Source organism: Caretta caretta, chromosome 8 (genome assembly GCF_965140235.1).
Source record: "Caretta caretta isolate rCarCar2 chromosome 8, rCarCar1.hap1, whole genome shotgun sequence".
NCBI lineage: Eukaryota > Metazoa > Chordata > Testudines > Cheloniidae > Caretta > Caretta caretta.
This window is the reverse complement of record NC_134213.1, coordinates 25,892,053-25,910,224: the sequence shown is the minus strand read 5'-3', so window position 1 is coordinate 25,910,224 and position 18,172 is coordinate 25,892,053. Positions and strand designations below refer to the sequence as shown.

The following is an 18,172-nucleotide window of genomic DNA, read 5'->3' as shown; positions in this document are numbered from 1 at the left end:
GCACTATTTCAGCTGTTTTTCTCCTCCACTTGTGGATACCACAGATTCCTGAACTCTATCTACACTTGGCATAGAAAGAAAAGAGGGACTGGTGTTCCTATATATTGTTTAAATACGTAAAGAATGTTACTGATTTATTTAGTGTAGAAAAACAGACAGATGTTATGGATTTCCCCTTTAAAGCGTTAAAAACCTGCCAGTTCAAGGCCCCAGTCTTGGTTGCAGTCTCATGCTCTATTGTAACGCAAAACTAAAAAAGTAACTCTGGCATAAGCACTCCCCATCTAACTTGTTTTCAGTCATTTCTCATTTTCTTTTTAGGCTGCAATTTTCAATGGTTAGGCCTTGCCTGAATGCAATTATTATTTTGTTAAATAGTTGAGCAAAGCCTGTTCTGTCTTAATAGTTGGGGTTTTTTTTCACTCATTTTTCCAGTTATAAAAAAAAAATTTTTTATGATCTTGCTAGAGTTTTTCAGTACCCAAAAACCCAGATTTAAAGCTCAAGTTCAGCTGGGGAAGTAGTTCTTTTGAAGAATGCCTTTGAATGTTCCTGAGAAAGTTGTTTTATGAACCTTTGAAAGAAGTTCTACTGAAAATGGGAGATGATTTGGGGAATCTGTCTCTGAGCAGTTTATGAATTCTGTTTGATACTGGGTCCTTTTACATGCATCTGTGTCAGACTGCTGATTACATTTTGAACGTGGGGCTTATTTGTCTTCCGTTGTCCCTCGGTGTTGGGCTGGAAGTCCAAGAGGTAGTGCCACAGAACTAATAACAGAGAGTTGTTAAACGTCCATGGTCCTCACCCTAGACAAAAAGCTGGCTCCCACCCACGAGAACTGATTTATTAGGGGAAAGGTGGTCTCGGAACAAAGTCACCTGATAGGTCTGTGCTCACCTGTTAAGGCTACAGGTCACAAGCTAGGAGACTGGAAGGTTATAAAAGGGAAGGAGCTGCTCTGCTATGGTTTTCAGCCTTTTCCACTAGCTCAAGCTGAAGAAAGCTCCTGACGGAGACTGATGTGACAGTGTCCAGCAGGTAGAACTCAATCAGATCTGGGACAGAACGGTTGATTTTGTCAGGGATTTTCCACTAGGCTCCTAGCAAAGCAGCTAAGGGAGGCTATCACCCTGTTACAGCTCTTGTCACTTTACACTTCCACCCCAGCACTCTCCCTTGTTGGGCTCCCCCGTCTCCTGCTCCTACTCAGGGGCAGCAGGTTTGTATAATTTTTGGTGGTGCCCAGAATGGGTCTAAGTTGTACCCCCCACCTCCTTAAGGGTCTGGGAGGAAGTTTGGGTGCAGGCTCTAGGCTGGGGCAGGGAGTGGGCTCTGGGAAGGCATTTGGGTGCAGGGTGTAGGCTCTGGGAGGGAGCTGGGGTGTGGGGTCTGGGCTGGGGCAAGAGGAGTGGGTGTAAGGGATGTGCTCTGGGAGGGAGTTTGGGTGAGGGGTCTGAGCTGGGGCAGGAGTGTAGGAGGGGGCTCAGGGCTGGGGCTGAGGGTTGGGGTGCAGGGGGTGAGGGCTCTGGCTGGGGGCACTGGCTCTAGGGTGGGGCAGAGATGAGAAGCTTGGGGTGGAGACGGCTAGGGCCAGGGCCAGGGCCAGGGCCAGGGCGGACTCCCTCCATCCCTCTCCCCCACTGCTGCTGCCCCTTACCAGAGCCTCACTGGGGGTGGGGCTGCCCTTTGCCCAGCGTGGGGTAGAAGCAGTGACTGGGGGGATGGGATGCAGGGTGGCACTACACTCACCCAACCCCAGCTGCTCAGGTCTAGGAAGACCCCTCACCTCCCCTGTGGTGGTGAGTGCTGGAGAGGAGGGGGCTGCCAACACATGTGGCTTCCTCCCCTGCTGCAGCCTGCTGCCCCTCATCCGGGGCTGCAGGCTAGGGGCAGGATCTCAGGATCAGACACTCAAGGAAGCCCCAGCAGTTGCTCAGGTGAGTGAGGTCCAGAGGCTCTTCCGGAGTCTCCTCCCGATGGGTGCTGGGGGAGGGGAGGGCTGCCAATCATGTGTGCACCTCCTCCCCTACTCCGGTGCAGCAGCTGCCAGCTGCCTCAGCCTGCTCTTGTGCTGTAGCCTAGCCTTAGGCAGCAGCGCAAGCAAAGGACAGCAGCATGGAGCAGCAGGGCAGCACCCACTTTTAATCAGGCAGGGACATGTAGGAGGGCAGCAGACGGGGGCAGGGGAGAGACCAGTCTCCAAACATTAGTGGACCTGGGCCCCCAGCCCTGAATATTGCTGGAGCCTGGGCACCGCAGGCCCATGTAACTCGCCACACCTGCTCCTACTTTGGGTCTTCATGCTATTTTCATGATGCTCCCAACATCTAGAGGTGCAGCTTTCAGACTTTCATTCTCAAAGGGATTTTAAAAAATAAACTAGCTGCTTTCATGTGAAAGGAGGAAAGTTTAGGCCAACATACATGTTTCATATTTTACTTTACTGTGATAAGTGATTTTATTCTACATGCTACAAAATGTTATGAACTCATAACCACAGAAAAATGCTTCTATCAGGTTGAAGGACTCATCACCTCCCAAAGCCCTTCCTGGAGGTGTGATCTCTGTAGGTTCTTTTATTGTTTAAATATTTTCTATTTAAGGCTTTCACCTTAATAGTAAATATGCTTGCTTAGAAAAAGCTATGTGGTAACTTATCACTGTGGACAATTATGCTGTTTATAATCTCTGAAGAGAAAACAAAGTGTAGATGCAGGTGTGGGTCTCAGCCCAAGAGGTGATGACTGAGGAGCTGGGACTTAAAGTGTGTGCTCTTGCTGGACCACAAGGGTGAAGGGGGTGAGGCCAGGGATGAGCAGTTTGGGATGCAGGAAGGTGCTCCAGGGCTATGGGGGGGGAAGGAGAGAACAAACTCCCTCCGCCTCTCTCAGCCCTGGTGCTGCTGCGGGAGGAGGGAGAGAGGCGCCTCTCCCGCTGCAGCAGCTGTGGGGCTGGGGCTGCAGAATAGGCACCCTGGCAGGTCCGAGGCAGGGAGGGGCACCCCAGCAGCTTGGGGCCAGGGAAAGGTGGTTCCCAGGCGGTTCTCTGCGCGGTGCTCAATAGGCTGTTGCATGGCTGCACAGCTTGCAGGGAACTTAACACTCCACCCATCCCTTGGGGACTGTGGCCCATCCGTTGAGAAAGATTTCTCTAGCCCATGACTGTGGAGTTTAATTTACTTGAAGTATATCAATATGATTTTACCATTATTTCCTCCAGGACATACGAACATTGTGAAGGGGGTTGCAACTTGTTAAGATTTAGAAAAAATTCTTGAGTCAATCACGGACGCTGATGCCAGCAACATATATTTATTGTCATTTTCAAGATATAACTTATTGTGTGCATATCAGGAATTCAGATGAAAACCAAGTTTATGATAAACTCTTATCTCATATATGGAATTAGAGGGACAAATTTTCAAGTTGGCCTGTAAAAGATTTTTAAAACTGGTTATCTTCCAACTTTTTGATCCATAAAAGCCTGAAGGGTTTCCAGGTTTTTTCCTATTTATTTTTGCCTCAGATCTAGAATATCAAATCCAGTTTTCTGTGGTCTCCCAGGAAGATCTCAGAACAGGCATACTGTAAGCATCAAGCTCTTACTGGTAGTTTGAATCTCTAAACAAGGACATTAGTATACATCAATTCTCGGAAACGTTAATTGGGCACTGAATTCAAATAGGTGTTAAGAACAAAGTTTTGAATAGTCTAAACTGTTTGCGGTAGGGAGCTTACACTGTTGTAGTTATTAAGCAAACCCTTAATGTAGGCATTACACCAGTAAGACACTTACCACATCAGTGTATATGCCTACCTCAGGAGTTTTCACAGGGGAACTAGGTTGTTCCTAGTTGACTTTCTTCCCCTGAATTGTTCACCTTTCACTTTTATTCTTTTTGTTGCCCTTGTTTCACTACTTCTCCTACCATGCAGTGTTCCAGCCTACATAGGATCTGAGTTTCTAGTATAACAAACAAACAGGAAAACGAATATACACTTCAAGTCTTTACACAAAGCAAAGGCAGGCCCAAGCCCATTTCCCTCCCTACACTTGGCAGGTCACCTTTACAGAGAGACAAATGCATACAATGAGACAAGTGCATACAATGAACAAATATATGAAGCTGCAGGAGTTCCAAGATATACAACATTGTGAAAATATATCTCAAGCATAAAAACTACACTCAGTAATTGCAAAAATAAAGTTTCACATTCTTTTAAACATTTTGATCCAAGCTCAAAGCAAATGAACATTAAACTTCAATGATTCTCGCCTTAACTCACATTCGTACAATAACTTTAAAATTTAAAAGTAGAATCTTTTTTGGTGATAAAGAAACTGACCAGGTCCTTCAAAGAAGATACTGTACATATAGCAAAGATCCTAAGCATCAACAGTATATTCCAGCCAAAAGGAAGTCTCCAGCTGACCTGTTTCATACTTAGCATCAAATGTTACTGAAGACTAAGAACCATAATTCACTAGGATCAGATATTAGGTTAGACCAGTACAAACAGAAGGAAAAACAAAACACTTTAAACAAGGTTCATTTTTTGCCATTGAGCTTTTTAGGCTAACAATTTCACTAGTGCAAGACCATATTTTTACCTGATTCAATGAAAGCTCATAAGTGTCACAATTTTTAAGAACACTCATACAAAACTATTTTTTTCCTTTTTTAAAAAAAGTGCCACATACCATACTTTAATTAAAAAGTTTACAAATTAATGGAAGACAGTCTGTCTCCATCTCTTGTCAACAAGGAAAGGCCAAAGCGATTCTCTGATCCCAACTCGAAATGGCGTTCGTTGTCCTATTCCCAGCATCTCTAGTTTAGAGCAGTCGAGCTGAGCATTCCTCGGACGAAGAGCACCCACTACTGGGCTATCAGTAATCTTTAAAAAAAGAGAGAAAAACACTATATACAGTTAAAAACAGGGGCTTCTAAATAAGAATGAGTGCACACTATCATTTGTTGCTTTCAATATGTTTGTTCCCTTCAGGCAATTTTTCTGTTGCTGGACAGAGCCTACATAAGGAATTCCTGCCACCTGAAATGCCCTCTCTCTCCATCTCAGACTTCATCTCAAATTGAAGTAAGTTAAAATCCATTTTTTCCCTTACCTAAAATTTTTGAACAATGAAAGGCTAGAGAGACAAATTTTCATTTTGTAGAGCATTTAGGGACGGTGTGTATTAACCACCCAACAGAAAATCCCATTTTACTTGTGCTCCTTGTGTGAATCTTCTTTATGACAAGTGGAAGAATTTCCTTCAGCTAGACAGCTACAAAATGCATCAGACTTGTCTGAACTGGTAAAGAGTGAGCCATTTAATGTTTTTCCACGTCGTCTCCTCTCTTCCATATCTTATCCCCACTCCCCTAACAACGGACAGGAAATCAGCAGTTGTGGATAACGGATGAGGAGTGCATATTCGTGGGATGAAAAATGCTTTAGAGACCTGCTTCTGCCACCAACAGTAAAGGTTGTTAAATATATGATCTCAGACCAACCTAGTATTGTGTGTGTGTAAGGTGTCTTTCTTCCGTGTCACATTTCAGTACTAACTTTACTAATTAAGAATCCATGAACTTGTGAGCTAATAAGTCTCACTTTACCTTTAAATATAAACCCTAGAAGTTAACAGCATCTAACTAACAACATATGTAGTAGATTTCTTTTTTAAGTCTGATCCTGAGGTGCTAAGCATTTTCAAATTTTCCCTTTTTCCTGAAATTTCTTCCTTTACATATTTACATAAACTCAAAAGTTATATGTTTTTAAATCCACCATTCTAAATATCCATGGATATCTCTCAACAATGAAGACCTATTCAGAGAATGGAATTTGAAAAGAAATAATAGTAACTTAAACATTACGACAATACAAAGGAGATTATCTTCAAATTAAGATACAGTAAATTTTATAGTCTTCCTTTAATGAAAAATATAAGAGGCAACAATTAGTTACAACTTTATTGATTACCAGAGAAATTGCTCAGTTTACAAAAAGTAGTCTGTGAAACTAAGGTATGCTAAATTAAATCTATGACTGCTAATTAAGTAGTTGGCTAGTTGGTTATTATTCACTTTAAAAAAAATCAAAAGACTCTGCTTTAGCCAGCTGTATCCTAGAAGTACTTTACACACTGGACTTGCACATTTCTATAAGAATATACTGTACTTATGGGTAAACTGATTTCTGATTGGAATGATACATCTGTCATAGGAAAACAGAATCCAGTTAACATAGCAGCTGTCATTTCCCTGCAGCAGAAGATATCTGACAATGTTGTTGGCAGTACGTCATGCCAAATTGAGGATTTTGGGGATTCTTCCTTTTGCAGTACTAACATGTAATTGTTCACACTATCAGGAGAAGCAGCTCACTTGTATTTTCAGTATAAGAAAGTGGCTCAAATGAAAACATTCAGAAATTTCTATACTTTTATATAGCCTCAACATTACTTACTGGTCTCAAGTGGCTGCTGGGGAGGTTGAAAGCATCTGCTATAGTACATGCCATTTCATACTTGGTCATCTGTTCATTACCAGACCAGTGGAATGTTCCTTTTATTGATGGATCCTAGAAAGAAACAAGCACAGATGAAGAAACAGAATGTACAGGCTGCCATTCAAACAAGATGATACCATCCTGAAAAACAAGTTAATAATTAATTGAAATATTTCTGGAACAAATACATTTCCAGAGTAGAGACTGAGCAGATGTTTGGGAAGTGAAAAACGTAGCCCTTATAAAGCTATCAGTGGGGCTGGCACAGTCCTGATGCTACACATATCTGGCCTCACTTTTCAGAGACGGTGAATATGCTTGACTCAACTGTGCATGAACTAAATGCGCTCTTAAAGATGACATGACAAAAAAGGTTCAACATATAGAAAAATCCATTCTAAGCCAATCATTTATCAAAATTCAAATAATGCAAGTGTGAAAGACACCATGAACCCTCTTCTCCCTCACATCAAATAAAGGCTATGTAGAAGTTCTCACACTGAACAAAGGCATAATTTTTTTTTAATATATAAATAGATATAGGAGTTGACAAATCCAATCCTGTCCACGTAATACGGCTGGCTGTGCAGTATGCCACATTTTGAGTCAATTTACTTGTCACCTCACACATAGCGATTTCTGGGTAGTGACTGCCAAAGCTAATATTGCAAGACAATTTAGTGTTAGTGTTTCCACATGTTTGTAACTTTTCAGCAAGCTGCAATTTTGCACTTTAGCATGAATTTTTCCACGCATGGTTCCTATCAATAGTTTTTGGGGGGAAACTATGCCTGCCAGTTTTGAGTTAAATTGGAAAAACACACTTATTTTAAAAAATACTAGTTGCAGTTTTTAGAAGAGTGATGGGACTGGGATAGTTAGAAACAGCTAAAGGTTGAAAGATGGCTCTTGGACATGTAAGCAGCTCTCTGGAGAGCTGTACTTCTGCCAGGTTGGGGGAGAGTGGGGGACACACAACTTATTTTGGTTTTGCAGAACTATGATAGTTTGAAAACCCTCCTAGACTGTACATGTTCAATGAAGTGCACACAATGGACAGATTAACTGAACGTGCCTGCGCAACTCAGAAGTGTGCACTCTGCATAAAGATTCTGGGCTGCTCCCTCTTAAATTTGGAGCTACTGCCTTCTGGATAGGCCTCTAAGCCCTTATTTCCCCAGAACTGTGTTTGTTTGAAATTGGGATCATTAGAGAAAATTCAGTTAATGCTTCCTGGATTTTGAGCCCCAAAATGCACTCCAGGGCCCAGCATGTTTGAAACTTGTTACCGGGCAGTGCTTCCCTGGGCTTCTCTTTGGCCTTCTCTTTGGCCTTCTTACCTTCTCAGTTGGAGTCTGTCTACAGCAGCTAAATGTTATTACAAGGGTTATCTGCACAAATGAATACCTCCTCCATGGTCCTATTCTGACAGCTCAGCTGGAAGAGCTCTGTAGTAGCAGCTTAATGAGGATTTGTATAAAATGGTAGAGAGCTCATGCTCCATTTCAGAGAAATTGGAACATTTACAGTTTCTCTGAAACCCCTACCTCTCTATCAACATTCACCCCCGTCTGTCTCTCTGCAGCTGCATCAAATATTTTTTAAACCGCACTCAGCACCACTGCATGAGCATCTTAAAAGAACTGTGTCCACCATAAAAAGTCTCATCAATCTTGATCTTAAAAAAACCCAAAGGGTAGAAAATTTAAGTGTACAATTTATTGTAGAAATACTATGGTGATGAACCGATGACTTGCATTTTTAGTCCTGGAGACAGCAAGATTCATGGTCATTCTAATTTCTTGTGCGCAAACAGCTAAGAAAGCTCTGGGTTCTGCTCTCGCACTCTCATCCTTGCAACTTATAATTCCAACATTTCCCAAGTAGCACAACACTCATTGAGGGTCATGGATAGAGAAGTGGTTATTGAAGTAGCAGAGGCTCAGCCCAGTGCTCTGTAAATTAGAACCAGAACCTTGGATTTGATTTGGTACTCAACTGTACCAAAGCATGGAGGGGAAAATTAAAAAACAAAAACAACCTGTATTTTGTCTAAAGGAGGCTCATTTTCTCAAAAATTCTCACCAACATTCTCTTCTCTGATAGCTGTCGGCAAACACTGGCTACATCCTTGATATTGGTGGGAAATCTCTGTTGCCAGTGGTCCATATTGGCTGATTTGTTACTGAACTGCACTTTATCAAACATAACAGTCACAGCACTCTCTTCCAGCTTTTCTACCTCCCCGTATAAGACAGGAATTCTGAGCACTGCAGCACCTAAAGAGGAAAAATATTTTTTTAAAAGTGTTAAAAGGAAACTATGAATAACTATGACCTAATGAATCCTTGAGAATAACCCTAAGAGAATTTCAGAATTACAGAACGTGGATAAAAATTGTTTTAGACCTTTGGTAAACTTTACATATATTCACATCCCTAAAAGAAAAACAGTATTAACTGTGCTTGTGTACAGTCTGCTGTCATCTCATTTTTAATCAATATGAATTTTTCAAATTTCATATAGAACTGAGAACATTTATATACGGTAAATTAGAGCTGCTAAAATTACACCAAAAGACATCTATTCCTCTTTGAGTAAAGCAGACATTTATATAGCTAATACTTTTATTCAAAGTGTTTATAATGCCAGTGATCTGTACTGTTAATGGACAGGGAGAGGCACCTACAGGTGAATTACCCAAGACTTGCAGAGAAAAGAGAATGAGCGAACAAAAGGCATCTCACAAGGGACCCATGGTGCAGGCAGGAGCGGAGGGGAGAAACAATATTACAGAGAAAGTGAGAAATTAGTAAACACAGGGAATTAAATTAACTCAAGTGGCTACTTTAAAAAAAAATCAAAGAAAATATGTAAATGTAGGCAATTAGGAAGTGAAGAAGAAGAACATATAAGTTGCTGAGACTGTATAAGAGATTTTTTCATTAATGCCGTGACTATATACAAGACTGCTGTCTGGATGATATACTCCCTAATGTAGGAAGGGAATTACCATTTGCTTTGACACTAACAGTTTTTGAAAGGTTATCAAAACTGAGACAGGGAAGAAAGAACAAAGAACCATTTTGGGTTGTTGTTGTTTTTTGGTTTTGTTTTTAAAGGAAGCAAAGTGATATCTCACTGCTTCAAACAAAAAAAAAAAATCATAAGAAAAGCCACTAAAAACCTAATTGTAAATAGAATTATTCACAATACAAATATATAAAGATCTTCCAATACAAACTTGATTGTAATTCTATAATAAAAGAAACCAAAGTTAACAGTTGAAAGACTGATCCATATACTATTTGGATTTTAGTAAAACAACCAATTCAGTGTATTATGATATCTTACTCAAAATCAACTTAAATCTGCTTACACAGGAATACTGCCACAGACTAATTACTGACTGAAAGACCATAACCAAAGGGTTATGAAACATAGCAAAGTACTGAGTTGGGGAAGGTGTCTAGTGTTGGTTCCAGTCTTACCTTCATTACCAATCCAGAAGAGGGAGCAAACAGCATCTTAATAAAATGAATAGAGCATACTAAATTGGGAGGTTTTGTAAACACTGTTAGGACATAAATAATACAGAGGCAGCTATGGAGATTTGGAACATCAGCAAAGAAAATTAGATTCCACTTGTAAGAAAGAGAAAACAATCCCACAGAGACAGGAAGGTAGATTAGATGTTTTAATAGGTCTTTTCCAAATCCAGAGTCTATGATTGTATTAATTTAATATGACCTATTAGCTCATCTGTAACAAAGTGAGAAGAAAAAACCTTCAATGGAAGGCTTTAAATTGTGTTCTTACCTTCATTATTTTCAAGGACTGCCTTTTCTCCTTCTAGTTTAGTTTTACCATAAAGATTTAGGGGATTTGGTGCATCACTCTCTTTATAAGGAGGATTTGTTCCATCAAACACATAGTCTGTACTAATGTAGATCAGAAATGCTCCAATTCCAGCTAAAAGATGTGTGGTGGGGGAAGAAAGAAAACTTACTATGAGCCTTTAGTGATAGAAGGGAAAATTGCTATTCATTGCACCTAAAGACATTTGTACTCCAATTCAAATTCACTATAATTCATATATTCATATTTCAGTATGAAACTACAGTCATAGATGGGAAAAAAAATGCATGTTCTAGATTCAATACTATCCCCTTGCCTTCTCACCCCTTCATTCCCTGACTGTGTCTCCTTGATAATCCTCCACACATACACATGTGCAGTCTTCACCTAAATAAGCTAGATAGAAAGCTTGTTGAGGCAATGATGGATCTTGGCTGTTTAAGTGTGAAGTGCTATGCATACTTATGCCACTGTATAAATTAATGCAGTATCCTCGCAAAAAAAAAAAAAAAAAAAAAAGAATCCATCTCATTGTCTCTTTACCTGCTTCTTTTGCTAAGTTCCCTGAAGCAGTCACATTGAGCTGAGAAACAACATCTGCTTGACTTTCTACAACATCTGGTCTTCTCTCAGCAGCACAATGCACTATCACATGAGGCTGAAAATTAAAGACTCAATTTTAATGAGGAACAAAATAAAAAAATTGCAATTGTGCCCTCAACATAGAAACCAGGTCTGTCTCATCTACAGAGAAACTAAACTAGTATTTTGATTTAATTGTGGCACTGATCCACAACGATCATCATTTATTGTGAAATCTCAAATAGCTTTCTTTCCTTTGGAAATGCAATAGAATAAAGCTGCCTTAAGGTTTTATAATGAATACCTAAGGGTCTCATTTAGTAATTTTGCAGTCATGATCCTCAATAATATCTATCTTACAGCAAGGAGTTTTGTTCTCATCTGAGTGTTAAGGATTATATGGGTTAGACTCAATACCCAATCATCCACAATGGTAATTAAACAATGCTAACCAAATTAGATTTAAATGGTATTAATGCAGAGTTCATAAATGATTTGCTTGGCAGGTGTAGACCAGACACAAGAGCTTTCTAACTCTTTTCTAGACTAGGTCCCTATTTATTCTAGAATAAGCTTTTTAAAAATTTATTCCTTGGAAGCTGTGAAACAGCTTGGAAGTTTGTGAAACACAGAATTGGCTGTTACAAGGCGATTTCTGCCATGAGAGAAACAAGGTATACAATTATTCTGTATCTTTAGTGTAATGAAACCTTATTGTAACATTGCAGTGTCTCCACACAAATCATTACAGAAATGTAACAGCTTTTTATTTAACTACTAAATGGGTGTTTACACACTGACTTGCTGTTGATTGCGTAATAATCCTAGATACAACAAACACAGAGTAGTCACTGTACAAATTAGGGGAACAAGAAAACTGCCATCTTCTTCGAAACTACTACCTCAGAAGGATTTTGGAGTGCCACTTGGATCGTATGAGCTAAATGGTGTAAGACATCTTAAACTTATTTGTTTAATGAAGGATACACATAACTTGCCATATTGCACTGGAGACTGTCTGCTTCTTCTTTCCTTCCAGTAATCTTACCTGAAAATCCTGGATAATGTCATGAACCCCAATAGAATCCAGAAGATTAACCCGCTCAAATTTGGGTCGAGCTCTACTGTATCCACAGCCAACTGCATGCCAATTGTTTTCATTAAATTCTTTGTACACTGCTCTGCCAAGAAGCCCAGTAGCTCCTGTAATCAGAACACGTCTATTGGGAATATTAGCATCTTCCTGGGTGGGGGGAAAACAAAAACAAAAAAACCCCCACACATTTTTATTTCTTTCCATTATACTTAATGTCTCAGTTTAATGTTTTGCTATTTGAATGCAACCATAATCATATTATTCCTGAAAAATGTCCAGGTTTGCTTTCTTCACTGTTTTCAAAAACGTAGTGATTAAGTGATACATTGAGCCCTATAAAGCTTTGTAAAATGTAAATACTTGAAAGCATAGGATAATGTTACAGCAGCAAATATAGATACACATTTATGTTATATTTCAGAGATCTGAACTGCTAAGCTTCATTCAGAAACTTATTTATGTCAGTAGCGCTAAACAAAGAATTTAAAAAAATCAAAAACAAAGGGTCAGATATTTAAGGGAGCTCATAATTCAAGAGCTCCCCTGCACAACAGGAACTGCTAAGTGATGAGTGCTTCTGAAGATCTGACTCTGAATGTTTTATTGAAAAAGCTGTGAACTAATCCTGCAATGAGCTCCTTCTGGGCAGCCTCTGTGCCCAGGAAGAGTCCCACTCACTACAAAAGGATTCTGCAGAGGTATTCCAATCAGGAGCTCACTGCAGAATTGAGATGTAAATTGAATATTTCAGGCAAATAATTAATAAAATACTCACACAATTCATGTTTAGTTGGACAAGATGCATCAGAAAAATGCTTTGATTATTTAACTGTTCCAACTGTCCATGTGGTATACTAAAGCATACTTCAGTGCTTAACAAGATTACCTACAGATAAACTTATATAAATTACATACAAAATGGAGCGTGCAAGAATCTTTAATAATAAAAAGTGACTAGCAACCTCAATATAGGGGTTGTGAGCTGCTTCCCCTATAATTATAAGCAAGAATATGTTATTCTTAAATTTAGTCAGGTATCTGGATGATGTTTTAGAGAATCATTCTGAATTTACAAGTCAAAAATTGGATGCTCATTTAAATTTGCACTAGAAACTGAGAACACATCTGATGAAATCTAAGCAAAATGATAACCTTTAACAGTTTAACTAGATGCAATTTGTATTCTGTTACTCTACCTTGCTGAGACAGCACAAATGAGTAAGCAAGTTTATGACCAGGAAACCATTTCAAACACTGGGATAAACAATCATGGGTCTTTTCAATCTGCCATAGGTTCAGAACAAATGTATTCTAAGTAACAGGGCTGTTACTCTGAAACCTGTCATTCTAAGTATGAAATAGATCAGATTTTCCAACCTCTATACATAACCCACCCACAATAAGCATTGCATTGATTCTTCATTGAATGCCTCCCTGAAGCAATGTTTGCTCTGCAAGCAGATCCAGTGGGTGCCTTTGATGGTGTTCATGGTTTTGTGTGTCAGCAGGAGCACTGACAGAGTGAACAGTAACAAGTCTTGTCAATTTCAAGGTTCCTTAGGAAATCAGCTACAGAGGTACTGGAGCATTCTTTTTGCAGACTCAGAATGACAACACCCTATCTGAACACATTCAGAAGATTTTCCTTTAAAACCAGAAGACATAGAAGCTTAAATGCTAACTCCTTGTTTTGCTCCACATTCCCCTTTCTGCAAGAAAAGATTCCTGTTTGCTTCTGCATTTCTCTAACTAAAGGGGCAGGGCTAAATATTATATATTAAAGTTATGTCTGGTAACTGCTGTGCCTAAGTAACTCAAGCTGCACAGGTCTGCTAGCTCTTTTTTTGAGCTTGTTAAAATTACCAATCCCACTTTATATCAAATTACAAGAGGGTGGATACTTTGACTTTAATATTAAAACTGTGACATGACTGCTGAATGTTAGCTTGAGTTTTACTGTAGTCCTGCATGATTGGAGGATACATCCAAAAAGCTAGTTATGGCTATGAAGGTTTCTGATAAGATTTCTCTCTCTATGACTTAAGTTAAAAATATAAAGCAACATAAAGAATAGTCTGTAATGTTTGAGTGTCATTCCGTTACACGTACGTTTTTATCAGATTAACAGATTCAAGTTACTGTTCAAGGAAGCCTCACTGCTTCTCAATTATAAAGAGTGCCTGGAAATCCTGGCAGCAATCACTTGCATTCAAACACTTCCAACTATGAATATAAAAGTAGAATAACGCACTGTACAGATATGTCTCACTCTTCTAGGTGTTCACTGAGGATAGAGGCAAAGGAAGTTTTGAAGCACGAACTAGGATGTTAACCTGAGTTATTTAACAGTAAAGTCTGAAATAAGATCAAAAGAACTTTAATCAGAGGTCTCTTTCAGATAAAAAGAATGAATACACGACACCAAAAGCTGAGAAACAGAATATTTTAAAAGACAACATTCCTCTATAGACACTAGTTGAATGCAATTTAAGAGTATAAGTTTTCAAAAGAGGTGGAAAGTTTCAGCTTTCAACTTGAAAGCTGTTATAAAAATATTTGATGAAAAGAGTTAGTTAAGGAGTTAAGAGCTTGACAGCATGAGACAACAATGAAGTCCAACTATTAAAATCCTTTAAATTTCAAAGCTAATATAATTTAGTGATGACAATACACAGTAATTGGATCTGAACTGGCAAGCAATGCAGTTTTCGGCTGTACCATGCACAGAAATATCCGAACTGGGAAGTCACTGTCAAGACTATCCCTAGAATACTCCAGTTAGTTTTGGACACCCTCAACAACAAAAATGAATGGGAACTCAGAAAAAAGTGATGAAAAGGCTGACAGACTTGAGTTGTAAAGACAGAAAAGTGAACATATCAAAATATTTGATTAGAGCAAGGGAGGGACAACTACCGCCCATCAGGGCTTTCAATCCAGCCCACAGGATTGCCAGCCCCGTGGCGTAGCGGGGCTACGGCAGGCTCTATGCCTGCCCTGGCCCTGCACCGCTCCCAGAAGCGGCCAGCACCACATCGCCCCGGGGGAGGGGCAGAGTGCTCTATGCACTGCCCTTGCCTGCAGGCACCGCCCCCTGCAACTCCCATTGGCTGGGAACAGGGAAACGCGGCCAATGGGAACTTCAGGGGGTGGTACCTGCCCCACCCCACCCCTAGGAATCACTGCCAGACATGCCAGCCACTTTCGGGAGCAGTGTGGGGCCAGGGCAGGCAGGGAGCCTGCCTTAGCCCTGCTGTGTGCTGCTGCCACCCCAGAGGCTGCTCGAGGTAAGCAGCGCCAGCCCAGAGCCTGCATCCCACTACCCCTTCCCTGAGGCCCTACCCCCCTGCCTTGAGCCCCCGCCACACCCCTCCTGCACCTCAACCCCTTGCCAAGTCCCCTCCCATACCCTGTACCCCCTCCTGCACCCCAACACTCTGCCCTGAGCCCCCTACTGTACCCCCTCTTGCGCCCCAACCACACCCCTTCCCACACCCCAACCCCCTACCCTAGCCCTATATTCATGGTTCAGCATAAGATTTCCCCACCCAGATGTGGCCTTCGGGCCAAAAAGTTTGCCCACCCCTGGACTAGAGGGAAATTTAATCTCTCTCACTTATTTACCAAAATTTTGAAAAACACTTCTAACAGTATTTAAACACCACATTGCAAATATTAAAGACAAAGACACCTATAATCAGTAGTAAAAGTGTTGCTATAACATAAATATAAAACAAAATTATGAAAAAATTAGTCATTAATTCTTGTTCCACCAATCAATAAAAAACTACAGGACCAAATAGGTATAGGTGGATTTTCCAAGGCAGCAAATTCAGGTAAGAGGCCTGCACTGGGAACATTTTTCTGCAAAGTAAAAGCATTCCTTAGGTTCTTCACTGTTGTCATGGAATAAAAAGGTAGACAGGTCCCAGATTGTTCAAGTATATGAAGCTTGTAAATACTCTCAAGCTAAAATAAAAAGATATGACCACAACAGTTACCTAGCAGGTTACTAGGAGTCAGAATTTCTAAATTCTAATCCCAGGCCAATATCTCCAGCAAAATTCAGGGGACTCAAATGATATAATGATGCCCTGAGACTACTTGAAAAAAAAGTCTGACATAAAATCTGAGCCACCTGTACAAGTGGCAAGAGCTTTTTGTATGCCATGTCTACCTTTAGATGTTTGCAAAATTAGTGGTGATGCGGTTATACAGAAAATATCTTGTGAACAATGCCTCCCTTTCTTCTTCAGTGGATAAGGATAGAGTCTTAGACCACCACAAAAAGAGTGCTATTGTTCCCCCGGAGGTGAACATCTGGATGAGGCACAAGCTGGTTTATTAAAATCAAATTAAAGAGCATATACAACAGAAGTGATAGTAATGGATCCCACTAAACATATTATTTTCAAATAAATTGAATTCATACATTTAGATAATGCAGAAATAGATTACTTCCATCCCCCCCCCCAAGGAACCGGAAACTGAAGGAACCTTTTCATCAAGTTATCTAATGACAGTTTCATAAATAACTACTTCTTACAGCCCAGAACTCTAATTAGGTCTGTTTTCCTTCTTTATGTCCACTGATATTTTTAATGCGGTACTGATGAGCACTGCTGTCTGGCTGGGTTTGGTGTAGGGCTGCATCAGACTTGGCAGCAGGAACACTTATTTCAAGGCTAAGAGATTCATTCTGCAGTAGTGACAGGTTTCAGAGTAAGAGCCGTGTTAGTCTGTATTCGCAAAAAGTAAAGGAGTACTTGTGGCACCTTAGAGACTAACCACTTTATTTGAGCATGAGCTTTCGTGAGCTACAGCTCACTTCATCAGATGCATACCATGGAAACTGCAGCAGACTTTATATACACACAGAGAATATGAAACAATACCTCCTCCCACCCCACTGTCCTGCTAGTAATAGCTTATCTAAAGTGATCATGAAGTTGGGCCATCTCCAGCACAAATCCAGGTTTTCTCACCCTCCACGCCCCCACACAAATTCACTCTCCTGCTGGTGATAGCCCATCCAAAGTGACAACTCTCTACACAATGTGCATGATAATCAAGGTGGGCCATTTCCAGCACAAATCCAGGTTCTCTCACCCCCCACCCCCACCCCCATACACACACAAACTCACTCTCCTGCTGGTAATAGCTCATCCAAACTGACCACTCTCACTTGGGAGTGAGTTTGTGTGTGTATGGGGGTGGGTGAGAAAACCTGGATTTGTGCTGGAAATGGCCCACTTTGATTATGGCCCACCCGCTGCGGGGGCGAGAGACAGCGCCACCCGACCCAGCCGGGAGCTCGCCCGATGCGGCGCCGACGCAAGGCGACAGCTCTCCGGGGTGCAGGCTTCGGGGGGCGAGCTAGAAGCAGGCCGCAGTTGGTCACAGTGGCTGGAGCCCCCGCCAGTAGCTGTTACGGGACAGGCCGAGCCCAAGGCCCCCCGGCCGCTCTGCACACCCTGCCCCAGCGCTCGGACCGCCAACGCGCCCCGCTCACCTCCACCAGCTCGCACTGCCCCGGCACGAAGCGGATCTTGAGCTCCTTCTCCCGGCCAACCATCCCCGCCGGCCTCGGCCTTCCGCTGCGCCACCGACCCCCTCGCGACCGACGACCGCTTCCGCGCTCACTGCGCAGCTCAGCAGCTGATTGGCTCCTCAGCCGGGAGAGACGGGGTGTACGTGAGGCACGCGAAGGCCCCTCCCGCCAGCTCATTGGCCCCGCTCTCAGCTAGCTCACGCGCAGGGCTCAGGAACACGCCCATTGGCCGGAGGGGGCCCTTACACAAGCTTCTTAAAGGCGCAGCAGCCCTGTTACGCTTTGTTTTGATTAACAGGAGGGCAGCAGTAAATCGGCGGCCCAGCCTAGCCCGGCTGAGGAGCCCATCAGCTGCTCCCCAGTGCGGGTGCAGCTGTTGCCGCCTAGGCCGGACTTAGCTAAGGCTGAGTTGGCTGGTGCGAGCTACACCCTGGTCTAGGCAAGGCCCAGCGGCAGGGAGAGTGCTGGTGGGGCCCGGGTCAAGCCCTCCCGCTGCGGGCATCGGGGCCAACAGGGCTGGTCCCTGGCAGGCCCCAGCGCTGTGCCAGAGCTCAGCTCCCTCTG

The 18,172-nt window shown here is 41.8% G+C and overlaps 1 protein-coding gene across 1 annotated transcript; it reads right to left on the bottom strand.

Annotated features, from left to right (window-relative positions):
* Positions 1–3,290: 3,290 nt before the first annotated feature.
* MAT2B (methionine adenosyltransferase 2 non-catalytic beta subunit) lies at positions 3,291–17,722 on the bottom strand. Its single transcript, XM_048862333.2, has 7 exons — positions 17,570–17,722; positions 12,010–12,204; positions 10,923–11,037; positions 10,341–10,493; positions 8,607–8,800; positions 6,480–6,593; positions 3,291–4,901 (listed from the first exon to the last, which is right to left on the bottom strand). Exons 1-7 carry the CDS (start codon positions 17,630–17,632, stop codon positions 4,731–4,733), a joined length of 1,005 nt encoding a protein of 334 aa, XP_048718290.1. The 5' UTR covers positions 17,633–17,722; the 3' UTR covers positions 3,291–4,730.
* Between the last annotated feature and the right edge of the window lie 450 nt (positions 17,723–18,172).

Excerpts from the sequence above, each read along its gene's own strand:
- MAT2B (XM_048862333.2), bottom strand. The coding sequence starts at position 17,632 with ATGGTTGGCCGGGAGAAGGAGCTCAAGATCCGCTTCGTGCCGGGGCAG. Across the intron at positions 10,494-10,922 it reads GAACTTAGCAAAAGAAGCAG|CTGGAATTGGAGCATTTCTG; the intron begins GTAAAGAGACAA and ends CACATCTTTTAG. Across the intron at positions 6,594-8,606 it reads TATCAGAGAAGAGAATGTTG|GATCCATCAATAAAAGGAAC; the intron begins GTGAGAATTTTT and ends GTTTCTTTCTAG.